At 39.7% G+C, this 15,929-nt stretch overlaps 1 protein-coding gene across 3 annotated transcripts in view; it reads left to right on the forward strand.

The window, feature by feature from the left end:
- Positions 1-14,682, forward strand: part of igsf9a (immunoglobulin superfamily, member 9a) — a 57,898-nt gene extending 43,216 nt beyond the window's left edge. The window contains exons 10-21 of one of the 3 annotated variants that reach the window (XM_061698676.1): positions 51-191; positions 849-965; positions 2,021-2,171; positions 2,760-2,871; positions 5,949-6,139; positions 6,938-7,155; positions 9,862-9,946; positions 10,710-10,877; positions 11,172-11,208; positions 11,423-13,666; positions 13,815-13,888; positions 14,190-14,682. In XM_061698676.1, the coding sequence (XP_061554660.1) occupies positions 51-191; positions 849-965; positions 2,021-2,171; positions 2,760-2,871; positions 5,949-6,139; positions 6,938-7,155; positions 9,862-9,946; positions 10,710-10,877; positions 11,172-11,208; positions 11,423-13,666; positions 13,815-13,888; positions 14,190-14,353 (3,702 nt within the window). In that variant the 3' untranslated portion in view covers positions 14,354-14,682. Of the gene's footprint in view, positions 1-50; positions 192-848; positions 966-2,020; positions 2,172-2,759; positions 2,872-5,948; positions 6,140-6,937; positions 7,156-9,861; positions 9,947-10,709; positions 10,878-11,171; positions 11,209-11,422; positions 13,667-13,814; positions 13,894-14,189 lie in introns of all 3 variants that reach the window. The other 2 variants (XM_061698677.1, XM_061698678.1) reach the window with 2 other exon arrangements.
- Positions 14,683-15,929: the final 1,247 nt, after the last annotated feature.

The raw sequence follows: 15,929 nt of genomic DNA on the forward strand, positions 1-15,929 counted from the left end.
GAATGTCGAGTAGTTAGTGGTTCTTTTCAATGTTTTTTCTTTTCTTACAGTATCCAGGGTGGACCTTAAACCCTGAGGGCAATTTGCTGATGGCCACAGTCAATGATGACGTGGAAGGAGAGTACACCTGCACCCCATTCAACAGCTATGGCACTATGGGACAATCTGGAGCAACCCAGGTTATTTTGCAGGTTAGTGTGCACACAAGTGAGTTGTAATGTACTGTGTTACTATCGTTGCTCATTGTGACTGCACTTGAATGTTTCAGCATCTCTTTCCCGGGTGATGAATTATGCTCTTTTAACAGTTGACTGTGACCACCTTAAAAAATTAGCGTGATCATAGTGCTGTATACAGTTAGACTTTAAAATTGGATAGCCTTAATAATGTTCAACTAGGTTATTTTCACATGCTGCTGTGGGCAAAAAATAACCACAAATTATCATTCAAAGGTGATAGATTTTCAGTACTCTATACATGGTTTTGAAATGTGGGATAAAATAACAGAAGGTTCTTAACAGTACAATCACCAAATGAATGTGCACCCTTATTTTAACAAAAAATGGTGTTGTTGACCACTACTGTAATCAGCCTAAATGGCATCAGTCACAGCGAATCAAAAACAACATTTTATTGACCTTTTCCCTTCGACGTTGGTGCCCTCTGGTATTAATGGAAGTCAGTGCTGAATCACAACAATAGCTGCACTATTAGGGAGTTAATTGTGTGGCTAATCCTTCTGTTATTACAATAATCTTGTCCAATGAGGCATTAATCTTGTCTTCATATCCGTTGTTGGCATTGGCGCAAGTACCTTGATTCAGCTGTATTGCTCTGACAATTCACAGGATCCCCCATCCTTCAGCATCACTCCAGAGAAGCAGTACAAACATAAGGTTGGGAGAACCTTGCTCATCCTGTGTCAAGGCAATGATGACGCTACAGTTAAAGTCAGCTGGACCAAGGTAAAATGAAACTGAAGAGGGAGTAGACACTCTTTAAAGCAGAGATATTATACTGCTTTTCCACAATTTGAAACAGTTCCCAGATGTCTTAATAAAAGGTATCCGACAGTCATCTGTCAAAATAGGAAAACGGTAAGGGAAGAGTTATTATGTAAATGTAACAATGGGGCAGAAATGTCTCACTCAGATATATTTTCAGAAATAGGAAGATCACAAAAGACTTAGTAGGTTTTCACACTTGATGGGTGGACAGGCACTCCAGAAACCCAAATATTTGTATTCAAAGAATTAAAAACTCAGTTTGCCATAATAGCACTCAGCACATTACAAGAAACCCAACGTTCCACTTTCCCCTGAATCACCCTTGCACCAATTAATACATGCTATGGAGACTAGATTGAACAGCCATCGTAACAGAGTGATGCAATAATAATTTAGTATATGAAGAAAATGAGTTTGAATGATAGCATTCACTTATAACCTCATGACCAATCTTGTCTGCTGCTCATAGTAAAATAAGATCGCTGATAAGCTATTTAGTTACACAATAATTACACAAACAATTTTATGACTCTTGTAGGAAGGGTGCAAATTATTGTGAGGTTTCTCATGCTGTTTGAGTTACAATGGAATGGGCCCACCCACTCTAACGAAGGGAAGAGTCCAGTTTGGCTTTTCCTAACATTTTGTGCTTTTCTTAGTGAATCAGAACTGCTCTACTGAATCTGCAGGAATTTTTGTGCATTTATTCAGAAGAACATAAGTAGGTTGAGAGGACACAAATGACTCACTCACAATCTGTGCGCTAGTTCATCCAAAAGGTGTTAAAATCAGGGCTCTGAGCAGGCCACTCCAATTCTGTTAATGGTGAAACCATAATTATAGTTAAAACAAGACAGATTTACTTCAAATCTATAAATGTACTGGTTCTATTGTATTAGACTTTCTCTTTCGCTTGATCAAATGGGGTTGGTAAAACGATAACATAACAGCATTTGTTGGTTATTAAGATTTGTATTGCATTGGTCTTTCATACTTTAATCTCTTTTTTGAAGGTTGACCTGGGTCGTCGCATATCTTATTCTGTCACACCTAATGGGTCTCTGTTGCTGCGGCCCCTCGCTAAGGACCATCATGGGATGTGGGAGTGCAGTGTTTCTAATCGTGTAGCCCTTGTAAAAGCCTTCACTCAAATCTTTGTCTTGGGTGAGTGCAAATAGCAGCCGTTTTCTTTTTTTTTTTTTAATAAATAATGCTGCTGTTTCTTATCATGTACATGGTATATGGTACCTTCCAACATAATGGAATCGAGTTCAGTATCAGTTCTGACGACAACCTCAGTAATACACTTTCATGGTGAAGTGGTGGCAGCAGTACATTGGATTTTTTTAAACCACCTACTCCTGTCTTTTCCAGGCCCAAAACATACAGAGTTGAACAAAAAGACAATATATCTCTGACTTGTTTGGATTTCTAAAGAAATTTGTTTCAGGGTCAAACTGTTGCCATTACAAAATCAATAACTGCACAGGCTATGTTACTAAGAACAAATAAGTTAACCATTGTGTAAAATGTAAGGTAATGGTTTTGTATAGCGCTTTTGTAGCTATTCAACAAAGCTTTGTTTTCATTGTCATGCAAGTGGAAGAGGAAGTTGAAGGACCATGGCTATGAAAGCAATGCTCAAGCCGAATGCCTGCGCCTTCACTCTGACTCCAGTTGGTAAACATGGTCCAGTCTGAGATGGGCTTTTTCTGTATAATTTACATGAACTCTCTGTTCTTGCCATTACAGGAACCAGCCCCCATGTAGCTACATCCCTGTCCATCTCTCCAGGAGTGAAGCAGGCCAATATATCCTGGGAGGCAGGCTTTGATGGAGGTTCAGCTCAGACATTTTCAGTATGGTAGGTGTAAAGCCTCCCACTTTCTGCTCGGGCTGTAACCATGGCAGCCATTTACAGCACTGGTATTACTCCATTCATCTTTAGGATGAGGAATTCATTTATCTGTTATAACTTAATGGCAGCTACAATAACATATGTCACTGCAGAGCTCAGCTTTATAATTCAGTGGTCATACTACAGCAACATTTAGAGGTTACTGACAAAAGACAACGATACTATATATATATATGATCATATGAAGCAGCACTTTTATACTGGTGTAGAAATGCATAGATAAACAAAGCTGATCAGTTTGGCTTGCAGTCTGTTATGTACAGTGCCGTGAAAGTATTTGCCCCCTTTGCAAACTCTTATTTATTTTTATTTTTTTATAGTTTCACCACTTTGAATGTTTACTATCATCACACAAATGTAAATATCAGACAAATATCAACTAAGTAAACATAACATGCAGTTTTTAAATTGGGGTTTTATTTGTTAAGGGTAAAAAAACTATTAATAGCTACTTGGCCCTGTGTGAAGAACAATTGCTCCTCTTGTTAATTTATAAATTAACTGCGGCTAATCACATTTTTAGGGGGGAAGCTGAGCTTATATTCACTGACCACACCCAAGCCTGATTACCTCCAGACATGTTCAATCAAGAATTCACGTAAATTTGAGCCTGTCTGACAAAATTAGCATGACCAAAAGATCTCAAAAAGCTGCAACAAAATTTCAAGATCCAAAGAAATTCAAGAACAGATGAGAAATAAAGTAATTTACATCTATTATTCCAGAAAGGATTACAAAGCCATTTCTAAAGCTTTAGGACTCCAGCAAACCATGGTGAGAGCCATTATCCACAAATTGAGAAAGCATTGAACAGTTGTAAATCTTCCCACGAGTGGCCGGTCGACAGAAATTGCCCCAAAGGTCACAAAGGACAACTGGAGGCCTCCCTTGCCTCAATTAAGGTCAGTTTTCATGACTCAGCAATAGGAAAGGTACTGGGAAAAAAATGCATCCATGGCAGAATTCCAAGACAAAAACTATTGCTGGCCAAAAAGAATATAAAGGCTTGTCTTACTTTTGCAAAAAAAAAAAAAAAAAAAAAACCTGAATGACTCCCAAGACTTTTGGGAGAATATTCTATGGAATGACAAGACGAAAGAAGAACTTCTTGGAAGGTGTGTGTCTCGTTACATCTGATGTGAATGTAACACAGCATTTTAGAAAAAGTACATCATACCACAAGTCAAACATGGTGGTGGTATTGTGATTGTCTGTGGCTGGTTTTACTCCTTCAGGACCTGGATGACTTGCTGTGATTGATGGAACCATGAATTCTGCTCTTTACCAGACAATCCTGAAGGAGAATGTACGGCTATCAGTTTGTGACGTCAAGCTGAAGAGCACTTGGGTTCTGTAGCAGGACAATGATGCAAACCACATCAGCAAGTCAACTTCTGAATGAAGGTTTTGGAGTGTTAAGGTCCGGACTTGAATTCGATGGAATTGCCGTGGCATGACCTTCATTCTCAACAACCCTCCCTCCAGTGCAAGGCAAAGTGGCTAAAATACTGTATCTTCACAGAGGTGTGAAAGACTCATTGCCAGTTACAGAAAACACTTGATTTCAGTTGTTGCTGCTGAGGTTGGCCCAACCAGTTATTAGGTTTAGGGGACAGTTACTTTTTTACTCAGGACCAGGTAGCTTTGAATACTTTTTTGTTTTTTTTAATAAATAAAATCACCATTTAAAAACAGCATTTTATGTTTACTTGGGTTATCTTTTGTCTGATATTTACAGTTGTTTAATTTAATCTTAAACATTAAAGTGTGGAAACTATGCAAAAAAAATAAGAATTTGAGAAGGGGGCAAATACTTTCACGGCACTGTATCTATGGTGATATGAAATTGATAAGATATGATATGATATGAAAAGTCAGAGTGAGTTGAAATGATCTTAGGGGATTGGCTGTTGCCCAGCCTAGGGTGTCCACGACCTAATGAGGATAAGCAATATAGAAAATTGATCTATGGATACGTGTATGTCATTGTCAATTAAAACATATAACTGTAATCGTCTTGTACTACATTTGCATCATGAAGATAAGACCTGTGCCTAAAATAGAGCAATGATGCAGACATAAAACTTATTATTTTAAGTGAGACTGTAATGTAACTATAATGTAAATGTCAGAGAAATTAAAAATTAATGATTGTGTAGTTGTGGGAGCTCTGTGGGAAATTAATGGCAATTCCTCCTTTGTTTTCTCACTTAAGCCAGGACCTTACAATTAACTCCGCCACATTAATAAATGAATATTTTGACCTCATTAATGTAAGATGTGGCGGCACGGTGGTCGACTGGTTAGAGCGTCAGCCTCACAGTTCTGAGGACCCGGGTTCAATCCCCAGCCCCGCCTGTGTGGAGTTTGCATGTTCTCCCCGTGCCTGTGTGGGTTTTCTCCAGGCACTCCGGTTTCCTCCCACATCCCCAAAACATGCATTAATTGGAGACTCTAAATTGCCCGTAGGCATGAGTGCGAATGGTTGCTTGTTTCTATATACCCTGCGATTGGCTGGCAACCAGTTCAGGGTGTACCCCGCCTCCTGCCCGATGACAGCTGGGATAGGCTCCAGCACGCCTGCGACCCTAGTGAGGAGAAGCGGCTCAAAAAATGGATGGATGGATGGAAATTATACGATGACACTTCTAGCCAGGGCCGTCAAACCTTTTTTTTAAGACTTAAATTTATAATTTCTAAAACGTTCTTTCAGTTGTGGATAGGTGAATCCTTTTTTTCTTCATCTCCTGCTTTTGCCTCTGGAGTCAAGAAATTTGCTATGAATAAAATAGATACGCAGGACCTCTGCTCTGCTGGAGATAACGACAATTCCTCTAATTGGAGTGGCACGCTCACTGTGCATTAGTAGGGATACATCAGTGCTGTCTTTGAAACAAAATTTCAAGCTGGTGATGAATATGAATGATTAATGAAACCCACTTTTCTGTCATGTTTCATAAAAGCAGATTCCCCTCCCGTCTTTTGTTTTCACATCTCGCCTCTCGCTCTTGTTCCTTCTGCAGGGTAAAAACGATTTCAGCACATGATAATGAAGGGAAGCAAGACTGGTTCTCTGTGCCTGTACCCTCTATCTCCGGCACCACCTTGTTGGTGACAGGCCTGTCTCCTGCTACTGAATATCAGTTCAGTCTCCTTTCTCACAACAAAATTGGTACAGGACCTTTTAGTGAAATTACCACAGCGAGGACCTTAGGTCAGTATCCTCCTCGTTTATTCTCTTATCTTTCTGTAGTAGAATTCCAACAACAGTTTTATATCTGACTGCATCTTGAGAGCAAACATGCAAAAACCAAAGGCATGAAAATGGTGACAAAAAAACCCAACATTGTAGGGGGGATCCCCCGGGCCCCCGCAGATAATTTATTTTTTATTTTAACATAAATTAAGCAATCTGTAAGACTCTGAAGAGTATTTCTTGAAATCATTCCGTGTTTACGGGAAACTTTTTAAAATGAAAAAAGAAATAGATTGTGTGTGTTTCCCTGTGGACATGGCCTAATACTGAGTGATATTAAAACAAGACACTCTATTCTTAAATTGTCAGCATTGATTTGGCAATAGTGCATGTATATTATAGTGGTTGCAGTTTTCGAGTCATTTTGCGATCAATGATCGGCGAATTACGACATTAATCCCATCAGCATAAAATGCTAATTATCGGCCTATACCGATCAAGCCGAACAGATCGGTGTAAAGTCTAGTAGTCTGAGCAACTGCATGAGCGATCATCATCCAGTTTTCATCATTATCAATTTAATATTCCTGAGCTGGAAACTCTTACAGTATTTTGATAAAAACTCTTTTTTTCTGTAACTCTTTTTAAGCTTTTGATTGGAAGGCTCCAGTGGGATAATAATTGGCCCTATCTCCCCTTAACCATTCTACATTTCACATGAGGGCTACAATTCCCTGCACTGTGATTAAGATTTACCACCTTCGTGCATCTGGCTAATTAATTGCAACTTTTGTTTTGTCACATACCTTATACCAGATCCTACACCAAGCAGAGGTCAGCCAAAGCCCCCTTCCTTGCTGTCAGCTAATTTGGGTTCAGCAGGTGTTGTTCTGCAGTGGTCCCTTCCACAAGCGCAGCCCCTCACCATCACAGGGTTGGTTCTTCAGTCCCGCGTCAAGCAAGGGAAGTGGATCAATTTGGATGGCAATATTAGTGCCAACACTACTGAAATAATTATTCCAGGTCTGCAAAAGGTAACAAAGCTATTGAGTTAAGTTGTTACCCTTTCTGTCTGTCTGTCTCTCAAGCTATTTTTCTGCATACCCTGTTTCGAGTTATGGTGCAATTTTATTTGATGAATGTGTCTATTATAGCTGGAACTGGCAAAAGACTGTGGAGGTTCCTAATTAATAAAGCCTTAGCTTGACACTAATTATTCCCTTCTCATACACAGCAACAGAAAATATTTTTTCAAACTCTTTATGTTGTGTGACGAATGAAGTTCGACATCATTTTTGTTGTGTCTTTAACGCGCAAGTTGCAAATCATGCAGGTTGCCATCCTCTTTTTGCAGACTTCTTCGACAACATAATCCTTGAATCCAAATTTTATTATCTTTGGAGCTCCATTCATCATAGTTCATTCAGGTGGTTACTTCACACTGACTAGTGCGCAACAATGCAGACTGTATTGCCAGGTTGGCGCGAATGACCCCCTCCTAAACATTTATTTCTTCATAAAACAAGGCAAACTATAATAATTCAAATGCAGATTCCCAACTGTAAATGAGATGACTTGTTCAGTCATGTAGTAGTCAAGTCAAGTCTCTTGGCTACCAACTCTAAAGTCAAGTCTTAAGTATTTGGCAAGCAAGTCGCAACTCATTGTTCCAGGGCTGGGACTCATTGTTTCCTTGACATATGCATTCCGGGACTCTCATAGTCGCAAGTGTAAAATGATCTATATTGTATACGACATGGCTGGCAGTGCATTTCGGACTTGGGCCTTCAGCGGGGACTTAAGTGACCCAATCCACCTCTTAATACTACCACTATCACATCCCAAAATAATATACAAAAATGTACCACAATAGTACCTTGAGATACGAGTGGCCCGACTTATGTGTTTATCAAGGTACGACCCGTCATTCGGACACATTCTTGCTTTGACTTGCGAGCACAAACTTGGGATACGAGCACTTTATGGTGACAGTAAACTCAATTCACCCCATTTCACCATAAGTGGCACTTTTAACAAATGGTAAACGTTTCATCAAAAATGACATGTTTCAAGCTGTTTCATGCCACTCCCACTGGAGGTTTATGGTCAAACTAAGCATAAAATAAAGAAGATTACACGTTGTGTATGTAAAACAATTACATAACTTTGCTTCAAGGTCCAGCTTAATACTAACATACAACGACCAAATGAATTGAAAACGCCGTTGTCATGCTAACACGTAGCATCGACAATCGCAATTTTTCAACCCTTAAGAAACGGATATTTGACCGGATACGGTGGAACAGCACATAGTTACTCACAGTAACATTACTCACAGTAATATATTCTTCATCTTCAACAAAAATTTACTAATATTACAGTAACTTACTGAGTCATAGAACAGCAGCACAGGATGTCTATTCCTCTTCGTTTGTCTACATGACTATATAATAGAGTAGTGCCTCCCGGTGGCCAAATTGGGCACACCAGAAGGCGCAGCACACTGATGGATGAAACATTAAATCATGAGGCACAAACTGTTGAATGCTTTACATTACTCTAAAAAAAACAAAAACAAATCTTTCTGCTGCGATTGGCTGGTAACAAGTTCAGGGTGTACCCCACCTCTCACCCAGAGTCAGCTGGCATAGGCTCCAGCACACCCGCGACCCTAGAGAGGATAAGCAGTACGGAAAAATGGATGGATGGATTTTTTTCTGGGGAAGAGACAGGGAGGCTGGAACAGATTAATTGTATTTCCTTTCATTTCAATGGGGAAAGATGATTTGAGATGAGTATTTTGAGTAAAGAGCATGGACACGGATCAAATTAAACTGTGTGTGTGTTGGCTGAGCAGCCTCCAGTCATTTAAGGTTTTTAATTTTTATTTTAAGGTTGTTTTTTGTTTGTTTTGTTTGGTCCATTCAGCCAAGCCAACCAGCAACGGTGTTCGCCAACCTATCCTCACAATGTCCACTTTTTCTTGAAAAGTCCGCCTTGAAAATGAATTTTTATTCATGTCGGACAGTTGTGCTACTAGCTTTGATCAACCAATCAGAGGGAAAAAAAACACAAACGGAAAAATGCTGACAGAAAAATGCAGACGTCACCCTTCTCGACAGTGGTGAATTTAATTGGTTTAAAAAAAAAAAAAAAAAAAAAAAAAAAAACAGCCATGGCTTTGGTCTATGTGTGTCCTAAGCCAACACTTGGGATTCTAAAGGCCCTGGGCTGAATACATTGACATGGTAATAGATCGAAGCTGAATACTGATTGGACAAAAAAATATACACACTGACTGGGGAGCCAAGACACACATTATAGAATGAAGATAATTAAATAATTGGAAATACACTAATAGCATTTCATGTAGGCTGTAAATGTACGTCAGTGGTTCTGATAATGTTTAGGCCAGTAGAGAAAGTCTCGGAGACCCTAAATGTACGCCACTGGTAGATGGTCGTCATAGTTTTACTAAAATATAAATCCATCACTATTCAGTCTTCTATCAATCCTTGTGCACTGGCTTTTGCTCTCTGTCTTCTATAAATCCTTGTGCACTGGCTTTTGCTCTCTGTGCCGCCTTCTATTGCGCTCTTCTATAGCCCTAGTCAAATTCAAATCAACTTCATTAGCATTGCAAGCACAATACTGTGTTGACAAAGTGAGGTTTCATCCCGTGTGTGTGTGTGTGTGTGTGCGTGTGCTCGCGTGTGTGGGTGGGTGTGTGTTGGTCTCAGGACTGTGTATATGAGCTGAGGCTGCTAACTCGACACGGTGAGCTGCTGAGTGAGCCCAGTCCATCACTCAATGTCTCCACCATAGGTAGGTGTTCAAGCAACCTTGCCCCTCACATTCTCATCCCACCTCGTGTTTTAATCCACTCCATCAAGTTCAATTTCTATTCATGTCCCTCTTTCTCAGAAATTTTGAGCAGGGCCCCAGGGAATGTTGCACATTAGAATATCAAACGGTAGAAATTGTGATCCTTATAGCTTATTGAAATAATTGTTGCTACTATTTGTGTTGTATTTTGTTCCAAATCTTGGTGTTAATGCGACATAACTGTACGATCTAGAGATATAAACTGGAGGGATTGACACATTCCCACTAGTTTTATCCATTTCATCAGAACCATAACTCTTAATTTATATTATTTAACACATCAGATCATCAGATTAACTCATGCTGAGCAGATTATTGAGAACAATTCAAGATTTGCCGATAACGATCCTCAAGGACACACATTGTTGATTAGAGACACAGTAAATCAGAAGACACCACACACACTGGGGCTGACATTATATATATATATACACACATGACATTGTATATATATTCCACTTATCTTTGCATGTATAGAATCATACATGTTTAACTTAAAGCACCAGGTACTACAGCATTGACATATATATACAGGATGATCCTTCAAAGCACATGGATTTTTCTGATCACATTTTAATCAACCACTATCATAGCAGTTAAAAACATAGCAAGGTTGATTTGCCAAATGCTTAACGAGGTTTTTGAAGACTGCTATCAATTATCTCACTTTGATGCCCATTTTCTAATTAATATGTTGTGACAGGAATGAAGATGCACCCTTCTTCATCCAGACTGCTAGAGTCTCCTGAATCATTATTGGCAGGGATTCTTGGTGGAGTTGGCTGTATGTGTTTGGCGCTGGTCTTACTGTTGGGGTCTGCCTGCCTTATCAGTCACAGGAAGAAGCTACAAAGCCAAATGAAGCAGAATGGTGAGCCATCCTCTCACTCATTCATGAAGTGCATCATGATTATCATTGTTCATACCACAAAATATTGAAACCACTTTCAATTTCATAAATCATACCTCATTACAATGGATCTATGCCAATACCATGATGGGTCTTTATACCATGCCGCATTTCTTGATAAAAAAGTAATAATAGCCTATTTAGTAAACATAGTAGTAGTAGGTAACAATTTGTATAATCTTAGGATGATTTGAGTTTATTTCTTGTACCGTGTAATAAGTTAGATACAATTTTGCAACTTTCCCTCGCTTCCAGAACCCCCTCCTGCCAGCTATAAGTACTCCCCATCAATGTAAGTACCTTGACCATATCCTCAATATGCATGCCAAACCGTCCCTTCTGCTTTTTCACTGAAAATATGTTCACAGTGTCAGTGAATTCTGTTTTTATATTCTCGTCACTCTGGTCTTTTTCTGTGCTTGACTCATTCTCTGTCACCCTCTGTTATTTTCTCTGCATCTGACACCTCTGATTTTTCTAACTATTTTCTTCGTTCCATCCCTCAGTCCTGCTCTAACTCACAGAAAGATTTCAGGCTCCGGCAGTACAGACAGTGTATTGAAGAAAAGCTTACTTCCAGCCAGTGCCCTTTATCCTACCACTTCCTCTACCATCTCCTCATCCTCCTCGAAGACAGTTTGTTCTTCCTTCAACAGTGAGAATCGACAACACAAGCAGCAGCTCCTCTTTAACCACAAAAGAAAGCTAAATCAATTCCAGTGTCTAAAATCATACCCTGTTTCTCCTTCTGTGGAGTTGATCACCAGAGGTCCAGATGGACGCTTTGTAATACCGCCATATGACACTCTGAATGTTCAAAGCAAGCAAAGTACAACATATAATCATCCTTTTACAGTCCAAAAGTCTACGTCATTATGCTCAGACCATCAAGACAGTAAACATCCACCGTTTGTTCTTTCTGTGGATCTTCCACCCTGCAAACCATGTGAATCAGATACATCAAGGCAAACCTCTGACATCACCCAGCATCTTGATCAAGATAGCTTCCATCATAAGAGAAATTATGATAGCTTTCCTGACTTCAGTATGTGCGCTAACAGTTTATCCAATATTTCTCATCACAATAGAGCAATATCTCCCACATTTCCAGTACTACCACATATACGGTCAGGCCTAGGTCAGTCTTCAACAACAGCCAGCACTCTAGTTCTCCAAATGGAACATGAGCGAGAGAGGGGAAACCTGAGTTACTGCCTGAAATTGGCTAAGGAGAGGGAAGAGCTGGCAAAGGAACTCCAGAAATACAGAATGTACAGATACTCTAAAGAAGAAATAAGAAGAGAGAAGCCAGAATCTGAGAAAAGAGAGAATGGTGGTTCTGAACTTATTCAGGAATATAAGAGGCACACCTTGCCATGCAGACAGCAACAGAGCTACAGGGAAAGCTTTGGTCTGTCGCCAAGTCCTTACTTGTCATCTTCTATCCACTGGAATGATTTTCCCACGATGATCACAGACAGCACCTGTTTCAGTCCTTCCACTCCTCCAAATTCCTTTTCTATAAATACTGGTAACCAACATCCTACTCAATCCTTAACCAGAGAGATCCCCCTCGAATCTGAGGGAGCAGACCATTTTTCCAATGACAGATTAACTCCCCCACATCTCTCCCCAACAATGAGACATGCAAGGGTACAGGAAACACCACAGGGCTATGATGATGTACTGCAATCCACATTCTTCGAAAAGCAAACAAATGTATCTTATTCTGAGGCATCAAGACAAAACAATCCATCTTTTCATTGCCAAATACATGGCGAAAGATCCAGTTCGACTCTTGATGCAGAGCCAGGCTGCAAAGATGTGGAGGAAGAGGTCCCCAAGCCCAAAAAGCAAAATGTGGCTATTGAGATGAGTGTGGATGAGCCAGTGTTTGAAATATGTGTCACACGGCCTGCAAAAAAGCCTATGCTGCACCACAGAATTGCCTCTCATGTACAAGAAGGATGCCCTCGCAAAGGCCGTTATGAAGAAATGAGGAGGAGCACAAGCTTTCACTACCAAAAGAAAGCTTCAGAGCCGGAGCTGCGTAGAGCTGTGAGCCAAGGTTCAAAACCGTGGGACTCCAAGCAAAAAAGGCAGAGCCTTGAAATAAGACAAAAAGACAAAAATTTCCTGCCCCCCGATGCATGGGTAGACTCCTTAAGCCAAGAGAAACACTCTGATTTGTTCACCTTTCATCCAGACTCTTTGCACGCAGATAACCAAAGTTCAACCACCAGGAATAGCTCCAAATATTCTGCAAATGTTTCTTCTGTTAGCCAAACTACCTACCATTTACCCCCTGGTATGTACCCTTCCAGAAGCAATCCACTAAGGCCTGTACAGAATTCTATTGTTATTGGCGACCACAAATTAAGAAGGGATACTTCTGTCTTTCCCAATGCTGCCAAATGGCCAGATGAATACCAGGATGCCATTAAAAATCCAATAGATTACTTGGGGTCTACTCGGGATTCATCCAGAAGCTTACTACCTGATGACAGCAATCCACAAATTAATTTAGATGCACTGGAGTTGGAGGCAGAAGTCTACAAAGGAGTGCCTGATTGTGGAAGCAGCTACAGTAGTTTTGCAAGCAGTGGCCGAGGGAGCATGGAGCCTACAAATGGACGCTTGTCTCTGTGTCATTCGTCAATGAACAACACCTTGTCCCCTGGAACTGTACAGGAGGATGGCCAGGCACGCACAGTGGATATGTACAGTCACCAAATCGAAAAAGGTCAAAGGTAAGACCTAATAAATAACACAAAAATAGTATGAAAAAAACAATGGCTTTTAATTATAGACTAATAGTCTGACAAGTATTCAGTATAGGTTCTGTTGTCCTGCATAAGGGTATGGTGAGATTGAAAAGATTATGTTCTCTCTTTCTAGCAGAAAGCCCTCTGTTGATGAGAACTATGAGTGGGATGAGGCTGATATCTGTTCCCAGTCAAGAGACCACGATGGTGAGGTATTTTTCGGTTTAGATAGTTTTTTTGTTGTTGTTTTTTTTTTTTATTTTTTTTTTACAAAATCTACTGTAAAGACTTATTTTTCAAATTAATAATGATACATTAACCAAAGATGTATCGCATTATTGACCTAACTCACTGTTTAATAATCTGATTTAATATGTAAACCTAGCCCTTGCGCTGTAAACGACTTTCATTAGTGAGGTTTCTGGACGAAATACAGTTAACGATGTTTTATGTTAAGTAAAATGTCATTAAGTGAAAGATAATATCGCAAGTGTCTTGCTACCCACAGGCCTTCTTCCTTCATTGAACCGAGAGAACACCGCACCACTTTGTGGCTCTCCCAGCATGAAGTTTTCAACTAAGGCACTGACAAACTTCAGTCAGAGTTCCTTCCTTCAGGGGCATCAAAGCAACTGCTCTGCATTGCCTGAACCTGACACCGTGCTTTTTTGAAAAACGCCACCGCATGTCTTCGTTGGTGTTGCCATTCAATTAGTCACAGCACCAGGCGACAAACATGAACTTTTTACTAGAGTCATCTGGTGTGTTTTTTCCCAACAGTTTTTGTTTGTGACTCTGTTTTGTTTTGTTTCGTTGTCAGACAGTTGTCAGACAGTCTATAAATATCGAAACATTTTACTGTGCTGCCTAATCCATCATGTCCTTTGTGTACTTTAACATAAAATCATTCCACTATCTAAAAGATATCAATCATCATCCTGTGTTTCTGGCTATGCAGTAAGTGGGTCTTTAAGGCTGGATTCACACACTCCATAGTTCAAGTGACACAACTTCAGTTCCTTCTTCCTAAGCGGCAGATATGGGGTAAAACGTGTGGAATTGGTTATCCTCAGAAAATACTCTTCCAGATGTGGATGAAAATCGTATCTAAATCAGATGTCTGCCAATTTGTCTGCACCATGAACAGAGAGATCCGACATACTGCAACAATATAATGACACAGACACACGGGTGATTAACCAAACAACACACAGTGGTCTGATATAAATAGGAAAAACACTTGCTGACACAGCCAGTGTAGTATTACTGATACATTTAACCACCCTAATCCCTGGTGAGTCCAGGCCAACTAAACACATGGTAACATTTAATATTTTCATAATTTATTATTGTTTCCTTCCATGTTGTTGCAACCTGATGTTGACACACATGCAGTTGTTTACCTGAATTTTGGACATGAGCACATGCAATGTGATTCAGGTGTTAAGTAAATGTAAACACAGTGATATTGGATATCGGTGTTTTGAAATTCGATATAAGCAGAAAAAACGGGTGTCAGCACAAAATCCGAATCGGTCACTCAGACCACCTAATTCTACCATTGAGATTTCCAAACACCTTTAAGGTTTGATACACAATTTTGGCAATGTACTGTCAACTTCCTATTTTGCTCTCAAACTACTGTGAATTATCAAAATCCATAAAGTTGCTTTCAATGTTGTTAACAAAGAGCATTTCTCTGTTCATCGATGCAAGACCAATTATGCAGTTATTAGTGTGCTGATGGACAATGAATTAGCCCCAAAACGCAATTGTCTAGTGTGTGTGTGTGTGTGTGTGGGGGGGGGGGCTTATTTTGTGGAGACCCTTTAAAATAGGCCTAGCAATACCACTGAGTGTACACATGCTATACATGGTTTTAATTTTTGTTTATTTATTTATTTTTTATTTCGCCTTGATTTTGTATGTGTGAGTATCTTCCATGCTGAAACAGCCATGCTTCAAGTCCTTGTTTCAAAAAGTTATTGATGATTTAAAATTGTAGGCCATAATAGTAATGACAATCAAGAGACACTGTAAATTAACAAATTTCACGGCAGTCCAATGCAAATTTAATTTGCACATGATTTCGTAAAAATCATAAACTGTAATAACGAATGGAATTGGTCTTTTTTTTTTTTTTTGATAGAACCCATTGAAACTCAGTCGGTACAAGTGCATAAATGAGCCTAACTATGCATTCAACCCATGACACTCTTGTCTTTATACATTTGTAATAACGGTAAAT

This window comes from Phycodurus eques, chromosome 15 (assembly GCF_024500275.1).
Source record: "Phycodurus eques isolate BA_2022a chromosome 15, UOR_Pequ_1.1, whole genome shotgun sequence".
Classification (NCBI taxonomy): domain Eukaryota; kingdom Metazoa; phylum Chordata; class Actinopteri; order Syngnathiformes; family Syngnathidae; genus Phycodurus; species Phycodurus eques.